We start from the raw sequence: 23,539 nt of genomic DNA on the forward strand, positions 1-23,539 counted from the left end.
AGCAAAGACTATTTGTGCAATAGAAAATAGTGCCCAGATGTGTGACATTGTACAAACTCAACTGAAACAGCAGCTTTTGAATGTTCTGGGCATAGATGTCTGGAAGTTGAGACTCCTTAAGATGTCCTTCAACATGGGGTCTCAAGATCCTTTCACATAGAAGATATCATACATTTTGCATTTCTTGTAATTCTTCTGGACACTTTCTGTCCATCTTCCTAATTGTGGTTGTGTTCATGCATATTAAAGAGCCCTGTGGTTCAGAGTGTTAAAGCTGCAGTACAGCAGTCCTAAGCTCTGCTCACGGCTTGAGTTCGATCCCCGGCGGTAGCCGGGTTTTCAGGTAGCCCGCTCGAGGTTGACTCAGCCTTCCATCCTTCTGAGGTCGGTAAAATGAGTCCCCAGCTTGCTGGGGGGGGAAGTACAGATGACTGGGGAAGGCAATGGCAAACCACCCCGTAAAAAGTCTGCCGTGAAAACATTGTGAAAGCAATGTCACCCCAGAGTCATGGGGTGCACAGGGGACCTTTCCTTTCCTTTCATGAATATTCCTAGATATGCCCTTGCAACTGTTCATTGCCCAGCATTTGCTTCTGAGTATTGCTACCTTAAGCTCAGCCATTGCTGAAGCATTTCCTTCTCCAACATGCATTTCTTTGCTCCAGCGGCCAGGTTCCTTTCAAGGGGAGAAAAGTTGGGTGGAAGTTTTTGTGTGAGGGGGTATCTCATTCATCTGGGCCTCCAGAAGGGAGGGAGCTTTTGTTTGGAAGGTATTCTTCTCTGTTTGCTTTCTAGCTGTTATTTTTGTTAGCAGGTGTATATTATTCCCCCTAGTAAGTTTGCACTGTACCATTTTTAAAGGTCTTGTTGGTACCCGACACTGCCTGCAATAAAGCCAACATGAGTGATTAATAGCAAAGTCTCTGCCATTTTATTATTAATAGCAGTGTGTTGACTCAATTAAATCCAGCCTGCTTTTTTTGGCAGGCCTCTGCAATTATACATATCATTATGGGCAGCAGCCCAAATGCATCCTGGGAAGAGACCAGAGCTCCACATTAACTTTTCCTGGCACACTCAGGACATTTTGGCAATTCTGCCATTTGCCTCTTACCCAGCCAAGATGCCAGCTCTCTTCAGGGTGGCAGAGGGGAGCTGGGAATGGGATGCAGGGAAATGGCTCCAGTTTTAATTCAGGCTCCTTCCCCAAATCTGGATGTACATTTGAACACACGAGCACATGAAGCTGCCTTAGACGGAATCAGACCTATTGGTCGATCAAGGTCAGTTTTGTCCGCTCAGACCAGCAGCAACTCCCCAGGATCTCAGGAGGCAAAAGAGGACTTTCCCATCACCTACTGCCTGGTCCTTGCAACTGGAGGACTGAACCCGGGACCTTCTGCATGACAAGCAGATGCTCTGCCACTGAGCCACTGCAGCCCCCTCTCCAAATTCTGGAGACTGCTCCACTGACAGAACAGGAGTAGGGCTTTGCCCAATGACAGGTCCAAAGTGCTGCCTTAAAACATCTCTTCAAAGCAATACCAAAAGTGACCAGGTAGATCGGCTGGCCATTACTAACGGCAAGTCAGTAGTTTTCCTCCCTCATATGTACAGGAACCATCCAAATGTTTACAGTATTTAAAAGTCAATTTGAACCTTGTGAATGCTGGTGCCTGAAAGACACTACAAATTTCAGGTGCTACTGACTGTCTCCAAGAAAGTTAAAATGGACATTGCCATCTGGAATGTTGCTACCAGAGGTGGAGCCACATACAACCAAGGCTGTAATGCTCATGCTGCATAATGGGCACTTCCATGGCAGGGCCTGTGTCACATGGGATGGTCTGTCTTCTGGCCTGTCTTGATGCAATATAGGCAACAATTCAAAGGGAAGGGCAATATGAAAGAAGAGGATTTGAGACAGGTCAAAACCAGCAGCCTGTTCCTCTGGGTGATCATTTTGACAAGACTGTAGTAAACAACACTGCTTCCCCTGATGAATGACTCTTCTGACTTGGAGGAGAACTTTATCCTTTATTCCCCAAATGGTGTCCTTGCTCAGAGAGCTTCCCACAGATATCATAGTAGTCACTGTCCCACTGTCCTATTTTACACATTTATTTATTTGGTATATGTTTACCCTATCCTTGTTGAAAGGTCAGTTTTGATCAGACATTCATTTTGATGGCAGAGATTCTACTCAGCCAAGAAATTTTCAGTTTGTTCCGTCTTTGCAAGTCTTCTATGATACTTGTCCATACTTTTTTACAGTTATCTTTGTATAGATTTTTATTTTGTCCAGATATTTTGCCCAGATATTTTACTGATATTATGGCAACAAGGTATCCAGTTAATTTCTGTATTTCTTCTTGTTCTTCATTGGTTGTATTTAATAAGATTATCTTGGTTTTCTTTTTGTCCAGTTTATATCCAGAATGGGTTCCAAAGCTGGTTATCTGTTCCACTGTGTATTTCAATCAGCTATATCACTGTTCACATCATCTGCTTAGCTTTTCATCTTATATCCCTTCTTATCTTCCTTTATTCCATTATCTTGTCTAATTTTATTGGCCATTGTAATTTTATTGGCCAATGGAATGCTAAAATGAATAACAGCAGTGATATCGGGCATCCTTGTCAAGTTCCACTTGCAATCTCAATTTTTCTTGATAAGGAACCATTCACTAAGATTCTGGCACATTGATGGGTATAAATACTTTTAATCCAATTTAAAAATTCATTTCCACAGTCCATGTTTTGTAAAACCTTTAGTAGGAATGGCCAAAACATGTTGTCAAAAGCTTTTTCAGCATCCAGAAACATAAAGGAATGAGTAATGACGTTTGACTAGAGCACAGCTTGTTTTGTGCTCTTTGCTTCTCAACACCAGGGCTCAAAGCCAGGCAGAGTTGATGAACTAAAACCCAACTCCCTCTTTTTTCAGAACATGGGGAGCTTCAGCGAAACTGTTTTGAAAGCATGGAAGATTTTAGGTCTCCTTTAAATTAATGGACTCAAGGTCTCCCAGCATCTGCATTGAGGCTCCCTACCATCAAGTGTGTCCTAAGAATGCTGGTTGGAAAACTGAGTGAGTCTACCTGCCCAATTACTTTTTGTAAATATTTTCAAATGGATCCCATTCAGAACATGATTTAAAAGTTTGTCTTACTAACTTTTATAAGAAACTGGAACTTTATTTTCTTGCTATCTCACTTCTTTAGCAGCCCTGGAGAATCCTAACCAGATTTACTGCTCCTTTCTAAAGGAAATACTTCCCTTCTATCAAGATAGCTCACTTTTTAACTTTTAAATTGGACTAAGTATTGTAAATATAACATTTAAAAGAATTAATTGGATATAAGTAATTATCTGGATCTTACCAGCTTCTTTGATGGTTGCTTCCTTTCCTCATGCTGTTCTACAGCTTCTGTTTTGTTTATCTTCTGAGTGAACCAAAATATTGTTGAACAAGCTTTGGGAGACTGCCACCATTTTTACTTTCTGCTGTTCAGTCTATAACTCCTGTCCTGTTTTTTGTTTCTGTCTTTTTTCCATCAATAAACTGGAATAAACCATCTGCACCTTTTTTCATCTTCCCCCCTCCCCGCCATGCACCATTTGGATTTTATGTTACTTCTTTATTTTGTGGCTATTTTCTGATATCAAATTGGACCCTATCCTAAAAAGATTATAACTTTCTGACAAGAACAACATCATATTAAAGGATACAAGATAAGTACTGATTCACAATCCTTTTCATATTGATTACTTCTGATATCATTTTGCCCCTTCTCACTTGGATTATACATAGTCAATAGAATATTGGCATGCTGAAGAATATGAAATAACTACTGATTTATAATCCTTCTCCATATTGATTACATCTTGTACCATCTATGGAATACGGTAACTTTTTTGTCACTTGAATAGCAATAACAAATGTTCAAATGTTCCCACCACAGTCTCCTGCACCAACCCAAAATTTAAATAGACAAGACTTTAAGCTCTTACTCCTATTTACTGAACAGCATATGCTTGGTAACATACCTGTCTAACAAAATACCTATCTTACCTTTTTTTTTTCAAACTAAGTTGGTCAAGAATTACTGTATATTGTTTTTAAATTTCTACTGAAGACTTGCATCCAATTGCCTGAAATAGCAACTGTAGGCTAAAATTTTGCTAATATTTGATACCAGGTTAATTATATAGTGAAGACAGAAATTGATTGAATATATGAAGTATATATATTATATGCTCCTATCCATTTATATTTTAAAGACTGCTAAGATTGTCTATATCTTATATTGTGTTATATTTTTAAACTGTAGAAGCTTGCATAAGATTATCATGTTATAACTATGTACATTTATGTAAACTTATGTAGTTTTATGGAAAGGCTGTATAAGGCATTTCAGTACAGAAGAAAACTAGCAAAGCTGAGAAAGATGGCATCTGGAACAAGGTTTACAAAAAAAAGAGAGATTAGTTGTAATGAAGATATTCAGATTATAACTAAGAAGTTAGAAAAATTCCTTTCCCAGCAAATTAAAACTTTAACAGCTGAATTTAAACAAGAAAACAGAGGATTATTAACTCAACTACAAGATATCAAGGAAGATATATATAAAAAATAAGAACTGAGTTTTCAACCAGACTGCAAGAGATAAACCAAAAGATTCAATAGCACAAAAAAGAGATTCTCGAAATCAAGACAAAGCAAAAAGAATTTGAAGGTAAACAGGACAAGTTTGAAGCAGCACAATAACATCGAGAACAACATCAAGGACTGAGGTTTTAGAAGTGAAACTCAGAACTAATAATCTATGATTTTGTGACATTCCAGAGTCATTTCATGATAGAAAATGGGTTCAGAAAATTAATAAAAGATTACTTAAAGGTGATTTTCCCGAAATTGAGCAAATCTTCAGTACTAACGCAAGATACTCTCTTTCACTACTAAAAAATCAAAAGACACAATTTTATCACAACACAGGAAGTTGCCACTTATAAATGAAGGTAAAGAAATACAAATTTTTCATGATCTTCCACAGGATACAATCAAGAAAAGGAAAGCATTTGGAAATTTGACACAAGCACTTCAACAGAAAAATATATGTTATCATTGGAAAATTTCATGTGCCTTAGAAATATTTTTGCCAAAGGTCGAAAAATAACAACAGCAGCAGAACAGGCAGAAGAACTCTTACAAGAACTGAAACCAGACCGTGATCAAAGCTCAGGCTCAGGCCCGGATCATCCTTCAAAGAGGGAAAGGCAAAGGGAAAAAGATGGGGGGGGGGGAGGAAGAAACAAAGATAAAATGGATGAGCTTAAAATAACCTCAGCAAATCTTAATGGACTAAATTCCCCATTTAAAGGATCAAGAATCTTCAACCAACTGAAAAAAATTCACTGTAGACACCTTGTGCATACAAGAAACTCACCTAAAGAAGAAGCAAGAATATCTCTTAAATTCCCCCCAAAAAAGGGGGGGGGTACAGTTTACACAGCTTCTGCCCAAACAAAAAAAAAGGCATGGCAATTTATATCAACAATTAAAGTTTAGAAATCCTTAAAGAATTATAAGATCAGAATGAAAGATACTTATTCTGAATATCAGACTTCCAGAAGGACAAACCTGGACAGTGATATAATTTAATTTAATTTACTTTAATTTTTAGATTTATATCCCGCCCTATCCCACAAGCAGGCTCAGGGCAGCTTACAACAATAAAACAACAGAGTTAAACTAATATAATAAAATCAGACATTACAAAATATTAATATTTGCCCCAATTGACAACAAAAGTAAATTCTATGAAAACTTTTATCAAATGTTATTAGATTTTTATGAAGGAGAAATTTAGATATTTGAAGATATCAAAGGAGTCCTCAATCCTAAAAAAGACAGATAAAAAAATATAAGCAGAAAATTACCAACAAATGTATTTAAATACATGGAGACGTTAGAATTGGAGGACATTTGGTGAACCTCCATCCAGAGGGAAGAAGACTTCACATTTTATTCAGACAAATATCAATCGTACTCAAGAACAGACATGTCCTGGTGGATATCCAAGACTAAAGTAGGAAAAGCAGAATTTCTACCAAAAACTCTAGTGGACCACAATCCAATAGAACTAACTTGGAAGAGTGGAAGCAGAAAAGAGATGGAGACTAAATGATAACCTCTTACTACAAGATGAAGTTAAACAAAAATGTAAGCAAGACCTAATAGAATATTTTAAATTTAACAATATTAATGATACAACAGTATCACCAATAAGGGAAGCCAGCATGGCCTACATTAGGGGAACCTTACTGGTGACAGCTGCAAGCAGGAAAGAAAAAAACACTAAGATTCTATGAAAAAATAACAAGACAAAATAAGGGCTTTGGAACAAGAACATGAAAATACTGGCAATAAAAACAAGTTGAGAGAGATCAAACATTTAAAAAAGCATCTGGATCTGCTAGAAGTCGAAGAAATGCAGGAAAAAAATAAAATATTTAAATTGGAGGCATTTTGAATTTGCAAACAAACCAGGAAGATGCTTAGCTTATAGTCTAAGAAAAGAAAGGGAAATGAGGAGAGAATACCAGGAATCAAAAAAGGAAGTCAAGTGTTCTATTTAGAACAAGGAATGATGGACCAAATAAAAACCATTTTTACAAACCTCTATAAAAAAGAACGTGCAAATGATGATCAACTGGAAAAATATCTACATGGGTCATCATTTTAAAAAATTATGCCAGAACATAGAAAAAAGTGATAACAGTACAGGAAATCAATTATGCTATTAAAAACCTAAAAAAAAGGATAAAGCTCCAGGTCCAGGTGGTCTTACAGCAATATCCTATAAAATCTTGTGAAGCTATTTTGACAATACCACTCCATAAGGTAATGAATGAGATCCAAGTGGCAGGGGGAGGAAGCTCTGTGTAGGAGGACAGTCTAATCATGGAGATGGCCACATCCCAGTTTGTTTCCGTGCATCCAAAAAGCCTGGCTTCTTGCTCCCAGCAAGTAGGGTTGCCAAGTCCCCAGCATTGCCTGGTGCAACTTGACTCTTGCTTTGTACCATAGAGTTTTCCCTCCCAAATGGCTAGAGCGTCCGGGAAAACAATAGAGTTTCCCCAGAAGCATCTAGAGTGGCCACCGTGTGATGTCGCCACCACGATGAAATCAGTTCCGGGTGATGTCATTGTGCTGACGATGTCAGGGGAGGTTCCCATCGCTGGCCTAATGTGCTTTGACGGGTTGGGAACCTCCCGGGTGGGGAACCCTTGCCTGGACCAGGTGTGTGGTCCACAACTGAGCTTACAGTCTTATTGTATCATGCATGGAACATCTGTGACTGTATCATACTTCTTTTCAGCAAACAGCTACACCAATGGACTGTATGTGCTGGTAGTAGGTGCAGGGTTTCCACCCCCCCCCCCCCCATTTTCCTCTAGTTTTCATTTCCATTGGCTTCAAAGGGAAGTACATTTCTGATTGAGCCTTTTTTTCCTTTCTTGCAATTGCAAGAATGGCAGGCCTCACCCACCCTTGCTGAATGACAGGAAGAGGAAAGAAAGACTTTCTGGTGTATTATAGGCATATCCCTAACAAGCTGGACTCGGATCCAGGTGGGCAACCGTGTTGGTCTGAAGCAGCAGAACAAAGCAAGAGTCAAGTTGCACCTTTAAGACCAACAAAGTTTGGACTCACTTTGTCCCTGGCCTGAAGCACACAGGGACTCCACTGCTCCCTCAGCAAGGACCCTGCTTGACTGTGACTGGCACAAGAGTGCAGGAGATAGCCCTTTGGCCTGTACCGAGGCCACATGTGTCCCTCCTGTGTCCCAGGACTGGGAGTGCAACCACACTCCTCTGTGAAGTGGTCACAAAAGATGAACTACCGCAACATGTCTTAGCAGTGGGACTCTTAAGGATGCTCTCGGCCAAAGAAGCAAGACGGATCTGCACAAAATTCTTGCAGAAAGTCCACAAGAGGAGCTGGGCTGCTGCCTGCATTTTAGTGTTCTGAGTTAATTGCAGTCTTGTACCCTGTCTCGACAAATAACTGGGTATCTAGCCAGGCTATAGGAAACACAAGGTTCCATGTCTTTCACCAATTGTCCAGCTACTCAAGTCTTTTTTTAAAAAACATTTTATGAAGATACAAAGCAAAACTGACGTTCCTGACTGGGCCTTCTTTCTAGCATCTTGCAGCACCTTGCTATGGCTCTTGCCATGGAGCGTTGTTTGCACTGGCTCGATCTTCAAACAATCCATTATGGTAGGAGGACGTTCTGCACTATCCTTCACAGCTTGGCCTGGCTCCACTGATGCACTCCATCTGGTTTATTTTGCTGGCAGGAGGCAGCCCACAGCTGTGGGACTCTTCATAATAAGGGCAGCAGGAATGCTCATCACAGGCTTTGTCTGCCATCCCGTTTTGCCTTTGTTTTCTCCTGCTGAAGGGCTGGAGACCCGGATTGCTTCTGTGGGAGCAGCTTCTGTCTTCCCTTTTGAAACTTACTGGTTTGCATTTCTTCACTAGAAGTAAGGAAATTGAGCTCTGGTGTTCCATATAAAGACCTTTTAAATGTAAAAAATTGTGTTCATCCATGATATTCCCTGGAATTTCTCAGTGGCAATATTGTGGGTGTCCACAGTGGCCTAGGTCAGAGGGGAAAGGACACACTTCACAGGGTCAGCTTCTCTAGTTAAAAACAGCTCAGATAGCAGGGCCGGAAAAGACACTGGGGAGCTCTGTAGGTCAGGATACGGAAGGAGGTAGCCCAAGAGACACATTCAGTAAAATGCAGCTTCCAGTACTCAGTTTCAGTGATGTATTAATGTAGAAGACCTCTCTAAGTAAATTGCACAGATTGGCTGTTGTAGCACGGTGGCTGTGAGTCTGATCTAGGTAGACACTTGTTCAGATTTTCTCTCTGCCACAAATTCACATGAGTGTTCTTAAGCAAGCCTTTCTTTTGGAATCCCTTATTAGCAATTTGGGGGTAATGCAGGTTTACCTTACAGGGTGTAAAGGTTATTGCGACAAGGTGTGTGAAACACTTTGAACACCGAAAGTACAGGAAAGCACTAAGTGTCACTTGCATACTTAAAGAGAACCCAGCTTCCATTCTGTGAAATTAGAAGTTGGATGCTGAAATGTCTTAAGTCCAAGATGGATGGTGATGATGACACGGACCACAGTTAGCTTTTGAATTAAAGTCCTGACTTCTCAAAAGCCCATTCAGGTAGGAAAACCAGCATTTGTGCAGCATTTTGTTGTGGCTCTTTGAGACCACATTTCAAGTGAACATGGACAACTCGGCAGACTTCACATTTTATTTTATTTATTTTATTTCATTCGATTTATATTCCGCCCTCCCCGCTGAAGCAGGCTCAGGGCGGCTCACAGCAATAAAATCACAATAAACAATTAAAATTTCACAACATTAATGCCTCATGAGGTGAATTCCTGATTGGAACATTTTGATGTTTTTGTTGAAAATTCATTCCAGGTCCCAGGCTAAAGGGGAGGCCAGGCCTTGGTCCCTGAGTGACAAAGGAGGGTGTGGCTGCTTTGCAATCGCACTGCTTGTGAACTGAATCTTCCCACTAGAGGAGAAGGCCTGTGCCTCCCAGGGCCCTGGTTGGACCATCAGCAGGAGCTTCTTGCCATGTGTGGAATCACTCATGATTCACCCCTTTTTTGCACCTGCGCAGTCAGAGGCCTTCTTTGAACTGACAGAGGATACACTTCCGGCTTTTGGGGCCTGTGCAGTCTTCATCACCTATCTTGAAGGGACTGCATGAACTGATCACAAAGTTAGTAATCTAGGACAAGTTGGAGTTCAAACTTTTAGACCAACAAAGTTTTATTCCGTGTGTGAACTTTCACATGCCAAGCACACATCCTCAGATAGAATGAAAGTAATCTAGGTTCATAGGTGGACACAGGGTAATGCTGTCAAAAGGTGTATAGAGACAGTAAGTTTCAACTCAAAAATCTTGAATGCTATTTGTTCCCCTTTTACTGATGTGCTTTTTGTCAGTTGAAGGTGGTAGAAAATGGGAGGGGGGCAGGGGAAAGGGTCACCTCCCAGAAGGCAGCCTGAAATCACATCAATGGACAGGTCTGAATATTTGGATGCAGGCAGGCAGTCTGTCAACGGACGGGCTCACAAACAGGATGCAAGTTGAACTAGAGAGTGACTGAGCATCCCGCTTCCCAGTAGATTGGGCAGTGCGGTGCAGTGGATATAGGTGGGGGAAATGTGAAGGCTCCTGACATCATCCCAGAGATTTAATTGAGGGGGAAAGGGTGGAACAGAAAACATTGCTCAGGAGCCTCAAGAAGAAAAGCACTAATGAAATGTATAGCTGGCATTATTAGCTAAATCCACACTGTCAAGAGGTTAATATCTATTTCAATGTTGAATTTTATATTTATATTGCAGTTATTAGAGGGTACAATAATTTGTCTCAGTGAGTAAAACAGACTATACATAAGGCAATAAATAAATAAAAATCATAAAAATTAATTTAAATTATATTAAAACTGAATGCCAAGAGAAATTGTAAGTCACCATATTTATTCTAAAAGTAACAGGAGAGCAACACCTTTATTAGCACCAAACAAAACATCCTGAAGTAATGAGCAAGCTTTGAAGCTCACCAGAACACTTTTTCAAGGGGGGGGGGATGTATTAGTAACATATGTAAACAAATAAAGGGGTGGGTGGAGGAAAACAAAGATTGTGTTTGGAATGAAGTAGCAAAAGAGCCTGAAAAAAGACTTATAAGACTTGATCAGGGAAAGTTAGAAAAAGATCATGGTTTGCAACAAAAGCGACTGGGAGCACAAGGTCCTAGCATCTCTCAAAATACAAGTGTTGTAGAATAGAATCATAGACAGTCTCCCATGGCTCTCATCTCTTTGTGCAGCTGTTGAAACAGGTCTCTTACTTCCATCTGCATCATCCCCAGCTTGAAGTGTGTGGAGGCCTCCTCTCTGGTCATCAGGAGACTCAGCCGGCTCTTCACCTCCTCCTCTGAGTGATGATCTTTGCTGGCCAGCCTCATCCATGATGGGTTTGCCAGCCCCATGCCCTGTTTGGAGCTGAGGTCTCCCTCACCGAGTAGCAACAGTTGTGCTCGCCAGGCCTTGGCCAGGTTCGACTGGCTTTTGGGGTCATTAATAGTTTTTCATCCCAAAGTAGAGTCCCTTTGTCCTTGCTGTGGTGCTGCTCCAGGATCTGCCATGGGACTTTAGGAATAGTTCCTGAGTCCAGTGGTGGTTTCACAGTGGGTCTGGGCTTTCCGGCCTGGTATCTGGGTTGACAGGATTCTCCCCCTTATCATATTCCTTTGCCCTGCTCATGGCATGGAGGTAATCCAAAACGGGAGCATTCCTGCAAGAGATCTGACACTAGTTTAGCTCCTGAGCAGTCTTCAATAATGAAGCCTCTTGTTGAGATTCAGAAAAGGTTTTATTGATAGACACATTACAGCAGGTATGACTCTCTCTGTCAGATCTGACTATGCCTGGGAGAGCCAGATCTATATATCCTCTCTCCGGGCCGTTAGGAGCCCTCCAAAATTCAGAGCAAAATGCCCATACAAAGCAGCAATAACAGTTTCTCACCCAGCCCCCCACTGTGTGCCACCAGGTGCCAAGACATTCTCTGCTATCATGTCCTTGAGTTCCATGTCCTATTAAGGTAGAATGTGTACTTCATGTGTTACAGATGATAGAGAAGGCAAACCAGGAAAAGCAACTCTGTGCATCCTTCTCCAACATTCCCATCAAAGTTACAGAGAACAGAGAGGCCTATAGCCCCAGCAAATACATGACAAGACCCTTTGACACTGTGAGGTGGGTGGGGCTGAGAGAGCTCTAACAGAAACTGCTCTTGAGAGGAACACCTGTGTGAGAACTTGTGACTGACTCAAGGTCACATCAGCAGGTGTGTGTGGAGGAGAAGGGAATCAAACCCAGCTCTTCCTGAGAAGAGTCTGCGTACTTAACCACTACACCAAACTGGCTCTCCTTGTTGCCCCTTAAAGACAGCCATCCTCCCCCCAGTGAGCATTTCTTTGAAGTCTAACCCCCCCCCCCCTCTTTGGCTAGGGCTTCTTTGATTTTCTCTCCCCAGGGGTTGAGTAGGGTTTTCTCAGATTCTCGTGCACTGCTACAAGTCCCTACTGCCTCTCCAAACTGGGCAGGTATAAACATTGTGTCCACAACCTCCTCCTTTTTGCTCTCGTGTTGAGGAACGTCAAACAATACTGGGACCATGGAGGTTAACAATCAGGAAATGAGAGAAAAGATACTCTCCGTGTTATAAAACAATATCAAAATATAATTACAATACTTTCCATTCACAACATAGCATTACAATGTAAATTTCAGTAACAAATTCAGTGACAAATACCATCCAAAGCACACAACTTCACTACTGTCCATAAGATGATATCAGGTTCTTTCGGAAACAATACAGTCTGACGATGCAAAACCGGTCCGTTCTCATTTCAGATCCTTATGATCCTTCCTCTGGGACCGTCTTATTAATTTTGAATGCAGTAGTCTGATGGTGCCTTATTTCTTTACTATACAGAGTTTTCCAGGCTTTCTCTAATTTCTCTAGTTTATTTGGTGTAGTGGTGAAGTGTGCAGACTCTTATCCAGGAGAACTGGGTTTGATTCCCTACTCCTCCACTTGCACCTACTGGAATGGCCTTGGGTCAGCCATAGCTCTCACAGAGTTGTCCTCTCAGAGTGGTAGAGCTCAAAGTGTGCCGACCAGACTTGTTGTCCTGAGAGGTCTGCTGTTTGCCGGATGCACACATCCAGGATGTGTTGTCAAACCTGGGAATAAGAACACTAAAGATTTTCAGAGAGTGGTGCATACGCTAGGTGACATTAACTTGCAGGCATGTATAGAAACTAAACCCTCAGGATGTATAAAGGATTCTGATGTCTCTACACTAATGGACAGAGTATGGGAAACAAACAGGAGGAACTAGAAGTCCTAACACAAGAAGGAGACTATGACATAATAGGCCTTACTGAAACTTGGTGGGATGACACTCACAATTGGAATATTAGGATTTAGGAGTACAACTTATTTAAAAGGGATAGACAAACGAGAAAAGGCAGAGGTGTAGCAGTATATGTGAAGGAGGTATATACTTGTTAGGAAATATGTGAATCTGAGCATGGCAGCTCAGTTGAGAGTCTCTGGGTAAAAATAAAAGGAGTAAGAAATAACAGTAATATTATGGTGGGGATTTACTATAGACCACCAAGCCAGGCAGAGGACTTGGATGAGATACTCCTATAACAGATTGCAAAGTTCTCCAAGAGAAGGGATACATTGATCATGGGAGATTTCAATTACCTAGACATCTGTTGGAAGTCCAACTCTGCTAAAAATGAAAGGTCAAATAAATTCCTGACTTGTCTTGCTGACAACTTCCTTTTCCAGAAAATGAAGAAGGAAACAAGGGGATCTGCTATTTTGGACTAGATTCTCACCAACAAGGAAAAATTGGTTGATGAGATGGAAATAGTGGGCACCCTGGGAAGTAGTGACCATGTGATTTTGGAATTTACAGCCTTGGAGAAGGGAAAAACTGTACATAGACATATAGGTTGGACTTCAGAAAGGCAAATTTTAATAAACTTAGAACTATGCCGGGTAAAATCCTATGGTCAGAGCAATGGTGGGGCAAATTAGAGAGCAGTTGGAAGGAGATTCAAGAGAACTTGGAAGTAGCGAAGGAGGCTTTTAAAAAGCAGTATGATAAATCCCATGTGCCCATTTGGGATTTCAAAGTGGGGGACTCTGTGTTTGTGTCAACAAAAAACCTTCCACTGAATCAGCCTTCAAAGAAGCTGGCTTATAGATTTCTGGGTCCTTTTAAAATCAAGAGGGTAAATAATAAAGTTACAGTAGAACTGGAGTTGCCCAAGATGTTTAGTAAAATACACCCTGTTTTTCATTGCAGTCTTTTGCGAAGAGATCTGGGTGGTACTCCTTGGCACCCTTGACCACCAGCTCCACAACCTATCCAGATTGGGAATCAGAGTCATCATGAAGTGCAAGAGATATTAGATTCAAAGATGAAACATGGAGTGTTGTATTATTTGATTAAGTGGAGACATTTCCCAGCCAGTGAAAATGAATAGGTAGCAGAAAAAGATGTTTTAGCCCGTGACTTGATGAACAAGTTTCATAAAGCATTCCCTCAGAAACCCCGAGGCTGATGTTAGGGGGAGCAGTATGTCAAGCATGGTGAAATTCCATTGATAATTGATTGTTATAGGGTCCTGCCTAACACTGGTCTGTGAAGTATCATGGAGAACCCAGCTTTGTTAGCTCTGTTATTCTTTCCCTCCCCCCTTCTTGCTTTATTGCCTGAAAAGTAGAAGTAGTGAGAACTGAAACTAACATGAGAAGAAGTAATCAGCACCTTCCCATACATTCCTGGAAGGGAGTGCGACACATCTGGGGAAAGCAAGGACAGAGTCCTGATAACACTATGAGAATGTAGACATTTATGATAGTTTATGTGTGAGAGCTACCCCACACCCCCATCCTTTGGAATCCTTTTGAAGTAAGCCTTAAAAGTATTGTATCAATGTATTTGCAGCATTACTCTCAGGAACCTGTTACACAATAAACGTAGTCTTTGTATCAACTTCGACTCGTCATTGAACGTGCATGCTTGACAGCAAGAGTCAACATGACTCTTGCTTGGTTCTGGGTTCAGTTTAAGGTACTGGCATAATAAAGTCCTTCATGGTAATAAAGTCCTTCATGGTAATAAAGTCCTTCGTTCCCCCTGTCTATGATCCCGTGGCGCAGAGTAGTAAAGCAGCAGTACTGCAATACTGTGGTCTGAACTCTCTGCTCACAACCTGAGTTTGATTCCGGCAGAAGCTGGATTCAGGTAGCCAGCCCGAGGTTGACTCAGCCTTCCATCCTTCCGAGGTTGGTAAAATGAGTACCCAGCTTGCTGGGGGAAAAGTGTAAAAGACTGGGGAAGGCAATGGCAAACCACCCCGTAAAAAGACTGCCGTGAAAACGTTGTGAAAGCAATGTCACCCCAGAGTCGGAAACGACTAGTGCTTGCACAGGGGACATTTCCTTTCCTTCCCCCTGTCTGCTGGACCTCCTTTCCCCTTTTGTCCCACTGTGCTCTGCTCACCTGTGCAGATCTTCTGGAGGGAGAGCCATGCAAATGCTCAGGAGCATCAGCGTACCTGACCATTCTTCATTATGGTTTGCATGGGGTGAAATGGCCTTCTTGACAAGGTCAGGGCGCTCATACCTTGGAATCAAATTGCTCGGAGACATTTCTAGGGGGAGGGATATTGTTATACATGTTAATGTTTGTGCAAAGATAATTAAAGTTTTAAAATTGTATTTATTATTAGTTTTTAATTTTTTAATTCTACCTTGTTTTTGTGAGGCAGGCAGGCTATGTATGAATGACTAAAAGCCCCACAAAACTCACAGTTATGACGAAGCAAGAAGGTTCCTTTTCTTCTCTGTCCCTTCCGTGTTTGCGCATGACATCAATGCCACAACCTGAGCATGCTGGGGTATGCTTGAGTGTGCAGAGAAGGGAATGCAGGAGGCATTTGTATATATGTTTGTATGTTTATCTGTATAGGGCATACTGGGTATTTACAAGCTGCTACTGTGGTTATAATATATATCATGGTTATGAATTGCTTCATTAACCTGTCAATCAGCACTCTGCATTCTCTCTCTCTCTCTCTCTCTCTCTCATCTATCTGCATTTCTCCCAGGGGGCTGGAGGAAGGTGAGGAGGCAGAAAAAGGCTTGGGTGGTTTTGTAAGGAGGGCCATTTAATATCACAGCCATACCCCTCTGACTGCTGGACCGGCTGGTTCTGGAGGTGGATTCAGGCTCCCCAAGGGCTTCACAGGGAATGGAGATGCTCCGTGGACAGAGTCATTTATCATGGAGCTGCTGGTCAGTGGTCCTGGAGGCCTGGCCGCAGGCTCCCTGGGTTGTTGGGCTGCTGCTTCTCCAGCGGAGAGATTTGCCTGCAGTGCATTTGCAGTTTGGAAGAGCTGCTGCTGGGCCAGGCCCCAATAAACCCCCCAAAAGTGCTGATCTTGCTGAACGCCACTGACAGTGATGGATCTGCTCTCCTCTTGCCTTTCTGTCGTGCTGCAAAACAGGAGGACAGAGAAAGAGGGAAGGAAGGGGAACAAAAGGCGGAGGAGATGAACTCTTTTGTCTGGGGCTCTGCAGTTTTACAAGGCAAGATAAAGCTGCTGATGGGCCCAGCTGGTCACCTCTCCAGTCTCTCCAGCATGATTTACTTCCCTAAGTGCCTGGGCAAACCGTTCTCTTCCTACCACGGGCAGGCAGGGCAGAGGGGCCTGTGGCAGAAGGGAGAAAGTGGCATCCTCCTCTTCAGGTGTGCCAGCAAGCTGCATCATGGGTACCCCTGGCACAGCCACTCAGCTGCGCAGGCCAGGAGAGAGCTCTGCCGAAACATTTTTCAAAAGAGCAGTGCAACCAGACCTGTCCTTATCAAAGATTTGCTCACAATTCATGATGAACTCAGACGGAGAACAACAACGACAGCACACCCCACCCCAGAGCATCATTTAAGACTGAAGCTGGGGGCATACAAGAGTTCTTAGGAAAGCTGCAAGCGGATGAGGGAGGCTTCTCTTCCCACTGTCCACACACACACACACACACACCACGCAGACACACACACACAATCCCTCCAGTGCAAGGTTTTCCAGGGTACTGAAACAATGACAGAAGTGGCAAAACCTGTCCTCAAAGGTGAAAGTTCACCTCAGGTATGTTAGATGGGGCTTGGAGATCTCCTGCAATTGGCTGCTCTGCAGAGGGTGCTCTACGCTGAAGAGGTCCCTCCTCTTGGGGTGGGGAAATTCCTGCAGATTTGGGGGGCAGAGTCTAGGGAGGGGGGGTGGGGAGGAACCTCAGTGGGCTAAAAGGCCATCTTCTCCAGAGGAACTGACCTCTGTCATCTCTGGGTTAGCCGTTGTAATCCTGGGAGAGCTCTGGACAGGGCAGGCCGTAGGCTGTCTGGCACCACAGGCAAGGCTAATTTCTAGTGCCCTCCTCTGCATTGATAATGTCTCCAAGTCACATGGGGGGCACCCAATTTGGTGCCCTCAGAAGGCTGGCGCTCTAGGAAGTTGCCTAGTTTGCCTAGTGGCAGGGCGGCTGGCAACACTATCAACAGCCAATAGATGCAAAAGCAGGAAAGGATTTAATTTAATTTACATTTGATTTTTCCATTTATACCCTGCCCTATCCCACAAGCCGGCTCCGGGCAGCTTACAACATTAAGCAGCAACATCCGCCAGGCTTTTGGCTGAGGCAGGCGGCCGTCCTCAGAACATCTCTAATCAGCCTCCTTGCACTGACTGCATCCTGGGTCTCAATCTGTGAATGATGTTTATACCACTGACGCCACCTATTTCACTTTTATTAAATGGGTTTAACTGTTTAATTCTTAACTGTTTTATTGTGTGATTTTAACTGTTTTATTGTGTTGCAATCTGCCCTGAGCCCATCTTGGGAAAGGGCAGACTATAAATTCGCAAAAATAAAAATAAAATAAATAAAATACCTTACAAAACATCAAACAAACTACATCCAACTAAATTAAAAACCAACCAGAGGTTGTAGGGTTTCCATCTTCCATCTGGCACCTGGAGATCTCCTGCTATTATAATTGATATCCAATTGATCAATATCAGTCCCCCTGGCTACTTTGTAGGGTGGATTATATGGCACTGTGCCTTGTGGAGGTCCCTCCTCAAATCTCCTCTGGCATCACCCCCAAATCTCCAGGAATTTCCCAAGCTGGAGGTGGCACCCCTAATCAAAGCCAAGTCCCAGGAGTCCTGAAAAGCGGGAGGCCAGCTGGAGGTTTCTGCCTACCTCTCGGGAGAGGTTGGGGAGACGGTGGATAACAGAAGTCCTATCTCGGTGGGTGGCTGTGTTGCTCTGAAGCAGCAGAACAAAGTTCAAGTCCAGTCAGGCATCTGAAGACCAACAGCTTTTAATTCAAGGTATGAGCTGTTGTGTGCCCACAAACTCCCTTCACTTGTGCTGGACACAGATTCCCATTCCTTGTGGACATTTGCTTGCCCTTAACAGCAATGAAGAGAGGGAGAAAGGGACCAAACTACCCTGGCCTCCCAGCTGGACTCACCGCTGGGGGAGGAGAATACCCTGCTTCCATGCACTGGTGGGAGGAAATTCTCCCACTCCCAAAGGGCGACATTATGCGTGATGCATCACCTGGAAATGATGGGGGGGGTGACACTCAGGATTTAGGGCAAAATTCTATGGTTTGAGGGTGATATTACCCAAAAAATGTCCCTGACATCACCAGCATGTTTATTATTATTATTTATTACGTTCAATTTCTATCCCGCTCTCTCCGCAAGTGGACTCAGGGCGGCTAACAATCAGTTCTATAGTACAATTTAAAAACCAGTAAAATACAATTTAAAACATTTTGTGGTGCTGTACAACTTTGATATGGTGGGATCTTTCTTTTTGCTGCTGTTGTTGTTGTTCAGTTGCACAGTCGAGTCCGACTCTTTGCGACCCCATGGACAAAGTCACGCCAGGCTCATATTCGTGTTTGTTACAACAGTAACGCTGTCCAGCCGTCTCAACTTTTGCCATCCCTTTCTTTTGCCTTCTGTCTTTCCTAGCATCAGGATCTTCTCCAGGGAGTGCTCCCGTCTAATTTGGCAGCCAAAGGATTGGAGCTTCAGTTTCAGAGTCTGACCTTCCAGGGAACAGTCTGGGTTGATTTCCCTTAGGACTGACTGATTTGATCTTCTTGCAGTCCAAGGGACTCTCAAGAGTCTTCTCCAGCACCATATCTCAAAAGCATCTATTCTTTTGCGCTTGACCTTCCTTATGGTCCAGCTCTCACAGTCATACATTACTACTGGGAATACCATGGCTTTGACTATATGGACTTTTGTTGGCAGGGTGATGTCTCTACTTTTTATTATACTGCCCAGGTTCGCCATAGCTGTCCTCCCAAGGAGCAAATGTCTTTTTAATTTCATGGCTACAGTCACCATCTTCATTGATCTTGGATCCCAGAAATGTGAAGTCTGTCACTACTTCCATGTCTTCCCCTTCTATTTGCCAAGGTGTGATAGGACCAGATTCCATATTAGTTTTTTTGATGTTGAGTTTCAAGCCTACTTTGTGCTCTCCTCTTTCACCCTCAACAAGAGGTTCTTTAGGGCCTCCACGCTTTCTGCCATTAGAGTAGTGTCATCTGCATATCTGAGGTTGTTGATGTTTTTCCCAGCAATCTTAATTCCGGTTTGTGCTTCATCCAGGCCAGCATTCCGCATGATGTACTCTGCATATAAATTAAATAAGCGGGTGACAATATACATTCTTGTCGAGCTCCTTTTCCTATTCTAAACCTTATACAGGTTTCTCAGGAGACATGTGAGGTGGTCTGGTACTCTCATCTCTTTAAGGACTTGCCACAGTTTGTTGTGATCCACACAATCAAAGGCATTAGCATAGTCAATGAAACAGAAACAGATGTATTTCTGATACTCCCGTGCTTTCTCCATAATCCAGCGAATGTTGGTAATTTGTTCTCTAGTTCCTCTACCTCTCTGAAACCCAGCTTGAACTTCTGGTAGTTCCCGATCTACATACTTCTGAAGCCTAGCTTGTAGGATCTTTAACATGACCTTGGTGGCATGTGAAATGAGCGCGATGGTGCGATAGTTTGAACATTCCTTGGCATTACCTTTCTTTGGGATTGGAATATAAACTGATCTTTTCCAATCCTGTGGCCACTGTTGCGTTTTCCAAATTTGTTGACATAATGTGTGCATCACTTTAACAGCATCATCTTTTAGTACTTTGAATAGCTCAATTGGGATACCATCATCTCCACTCGCTTTGTTGTTAGTAATGCTTTCTAAAGCCCATTTGACTTCACACTCCAGGATGTCTGGCTCAAGGTCAGTGATTTCACTGTCATGGTTGTCCGGGACATTGAAATCTTTCTGTGTATTCTTGCCACCTCTTCTTGATATCTTCTGCTTCTGTTAGGTCCCTACCATTTTTGTCCTTTATTATGGCCATCTTTGCACGAAACGTTCCCTTGATTTCTCCAATTTTCTTTAATAGATCTCTTGTCCTTCTTATTCTATTATTTTCCTCTATTGCTTTGCATTGTTCCTTCAGGAAGGCCTTCTTATCTCTCCTTGCTGTTCTCTGGAAATCTGCATTCAGTTGGGTGAATCTTTCCTTTTCACCTTTGCCTTTCGCTTTCCTTCTTTCCTTAGCTCTTTGTAAAGCCTCACCAAACAGCCACTTTGCTTTCTTGCATTTCTTTTTCTTTGGGATGGTGTTGATTGCTGCCTTCTGTACAATGTCACGAACCTCCGTCCATATGTCATGGGTGCTGGGGACCCTGTAGAGGAAGTTGAGCCTGCAGCAGAAACTGTGCCCCTGCCACCTGCACCAGTGCCCCTGCCTCCTGCTGGAGAAGATCCCAGCCCCCCTGCCTCGCCCTCTCGGGTGGCGCGTGTGCGTGACCGCCTCCGTCAGGACCTCAGGGATTGGAGGAGGGCGGCACGCTCACAAGCAAGACGCTCCCTGAGCCCTGAGTTTTGAGAGGATTCTGGCCCTTCTAAGAGCAAGGATGCTTGAGTTGCAACAGGATCCTGGCTGCCTCTCTGAGCCAGCAATTAGCCCAAATGGGCAACAGCCAGCAGAGGGCTATATAGCTGTAGGCTTTGGGAGGAGGCTTTGTGGAAGCAACTAGTCATCTACCTGACGTCCTAGCATCCACTTCGGCTTTTGACTTTGGACCTCCTGACCTTGGCTTGACTTCTGGACCCCCTGACTACGGCTTCTGAACCTCTGACCTACGATACCTGGACAACGATTTGGCTTTGGCACCTTGGACACTCTTGCTCACCGGTTACAGACCTTGGACTGCCCCTGGACTTCGCCTGGCCTGGCCCCAGCTCGTGACAGATTGCTTCCACCCACACAAACACCCATTCCACAGGATGGATGCTGAAGCAAGTGGAACCGCAGGACTACTGGCTGCCCTCCAAGCCCAGGTACAGCAGCTGATACAGGCAGTAGTGCACTTGCAGCAACAGCCTGCAGCCAGTGCTCCAGCCAAGTGCCCAGTTCCCCCACCTGACAGATTTGGGGGTGCTGTGGAAGAATTTCCTGCGTTCCTGGCACAGTGTCAGCTGTACTTTGAACTAAGAGCACGGGACTTCCCCAATGACAAGACGAAGGTGTGTTTTATCATTAGTCTGTTAAAGGGGCAGGCGGCCAAGTGGGCCACACCCCTACTGGTTGGGTCCTCTCCCCTACTGACTGATTACCAGGGGTTTGAGGCCCACCTGTCTGCTTCCTTCTCCAACCCAGTCCAAGCAGCCACAGCCAACCGGAAAATCAGGGCCCTGAAACAAGGCCAGTCCTCGGTGGCTCAGTATGCCACCGAATTCAAGCTCCTGGCCCAAGACTTGGCGTGGAATGAGGCTGCTCAGATGGACCAGTTTACCGAGGGGTTGGCAGAGGAAGTCCTGGACGAACTGGCCAGGGTGGAGCGGCCCCCCACGCTCCAGGAACTTATCACCCTCTGCCTCCGCATCGATGGCCGCCTGGAAAGTCGCCGCCAAGCCAAGACCCGAGGGCGCCAGCTCCCTGCGCCATGCCACTTGGCTCCTCTCCCATCCCCAGCTAGTACCAGAGACGAGGGTGAGCCTATGCAGCTTGGAGCTGCTCGACCCCACCTGACTCCAGAAGAAAAGGCCAGACGCCGCACGCAGAACCTGTGCCTCTACTGCGGCACGGCAGGCCACTATGCCTCTGGCTGCCCTGCTAAACATCGAATACCCAGACCTACATTGCCACCGCCGCCAAAAGGCCAGCCCCAGGCGTAAGTGGACCCTCCAGCCTGGGGCGACTAGCTGGGTCCTCCGAACAACAGGCTGATACCCCGGGCCCGTTCCTGCTACCAGTCAAACTCCATCTGCCCGATGGACGCTGGCTGTTCGTGTATGCCATGCTGGACTCAGGAGCGGCCCACTGTTTCGTAGATGCCGCCTTTGTAAAGCAGCACCAGATCCCAGTGCAGCCAAAAGAGATTCCGACGCTGGTGGAGGCAATTGACGGGCGCCTCCTCCGTTCTGGCCCCGTCACCCAGGAGACCTGTCCCATCACCTTCCACGTCCAGCAGCACCAAGAACAGCTGCAGTTTGATGTCGCCCGCATGCCTCGCTTCCCGCTTATTCTAGGCCTTTCCTGGCTGAAGCTGCACAACCCCATCGTGGACTGGGCTCAGCAAGAACTACGCTTCCGAGACCCATGCCCCCATCTGACTCCTCCCACCACTCTAGCAGCCGGCATCCCGAGTGGTGGTCCTCAGCTCCCTCAGAAGTATGCAGATTTCGCCGATGTCTTTGAAGAGACAGGAGCAGATCAGCTTCCCCCTCACCGACCCTATGACTGTGCCATTGATTTGGTACCTGGGGCACCACTCCCGGTGGGGCGTCTGTACCCAATGTCGGAGCCTGAGTTGGCAGCTTTGCGAGACTACCTGGACAAGAACCTGAAGCGCGGATTCATCCGACCCTCAACTTCTCCCCTGTCTGCTCCAGTCCTCTTCGTGAAGAAGAAAAGCGGGGAGCTCCGGCTGTGCAATGACTACCGGGCCCTGAACAAGATCACCATCCGCGACCGGTACCCTCTACCACTGATCCCTGAACTCTTGGATCGTTTAAAGGGGGCCCAAATCTACACCAAGCTGGACCTCCGCGGAGCGTACAATTTGGTGCGCATACGGCCTGGAGACGAATGGAAGACCGCGTTTGGGACCCGATACGGGCAGTACGAGCACCTGGTGATGCCCTTCGGATTGACCAACGCCCCCGCTGTCTTCCAGAGGTTCATGAATGATGTATTCCGGGACCTGCTCGACCGCTTCACGATCATATACCTGGATGACATTCTAATTTACTCCCGCAATCCTGCCCAGCATGCCGAGCACGTCCGCCAGGTGCTACAGCGCCTACGAGCCCATGGCCTCTACGCCAAGCTGGAGAAGTGCGACTTTGACCTGCGCTCCGTCGAGTTCCTTGGTCACATTGTGTCACCACAGGGAATCCTCATGGACCCGAAAAAGGTGGAAGCGGTCCTGACCTGGCAGGCCCCTCAGAATCGCAAAGACCTGCAGCGGTTCCTTGGTTTTGCCAACTACTATCGGCAATTCATCCCAGCCTATGCATCTCTGACAACACCCCTGACTCAACTACTCCGCCCCAAAGAACCTTTCCACTGGTCCCCAGAGGCCGATAACGCTTTCTCCACCCTGAAGACCCGCTTCGCCACCGGGCCACTCCTGAGATACCCCGACCCCCAGCTTCCCTTTATGGTGGAAGCTGATGCCTCCAACGTGGCCCTGGGAGCAGTGC

At 44.7% G+C, this 23,539-nt stretch overlaps 1 protein-coding gene across 1 annotated transcript in view; it reads left to right on the forward strand.

The window, feature by feature from the left end:
• The window catches only part of LOC132573472 (uncharacterized), a gene marked incomplete at its 3' end in the record, with an annotated part of 29,978 nt that extends 6,644 nt beyond the window's left edge, over positions 1 to 23,334 (forward strand). Inside the window, exon 4 of the mRNA XM_060240962.1 lies at positions 22,516 to 23,334. Within this exon, the coding sequence (XP_060096945.1) occupies positions 22,516 to 23,334 (819 nt within the window). The remainder of the gene's footprint in view (positions 1 to 22,515) is intronic.
• Between the last annotated feature and the right edge of the window lie 205 nt (positions 23,335 to 23,539).

Source organism: Heteronotia binoei, chromosome 6 (assembly GCF_032191835.1).
Source record: "Heteronotia binoei isolate CCM8104 ecotype False Entrance Well chromosome 6, APGP_CSIRO_Hbin_v1, whole genome shotgun sequence".
NCBI classification, from domain to species: domain Eukaryota; kingdom Metazoa; phylum Chordata; class Lepidosauria; order Squamata; family Gekkonidae; genus Heteronotia; species Heteronotia binoei.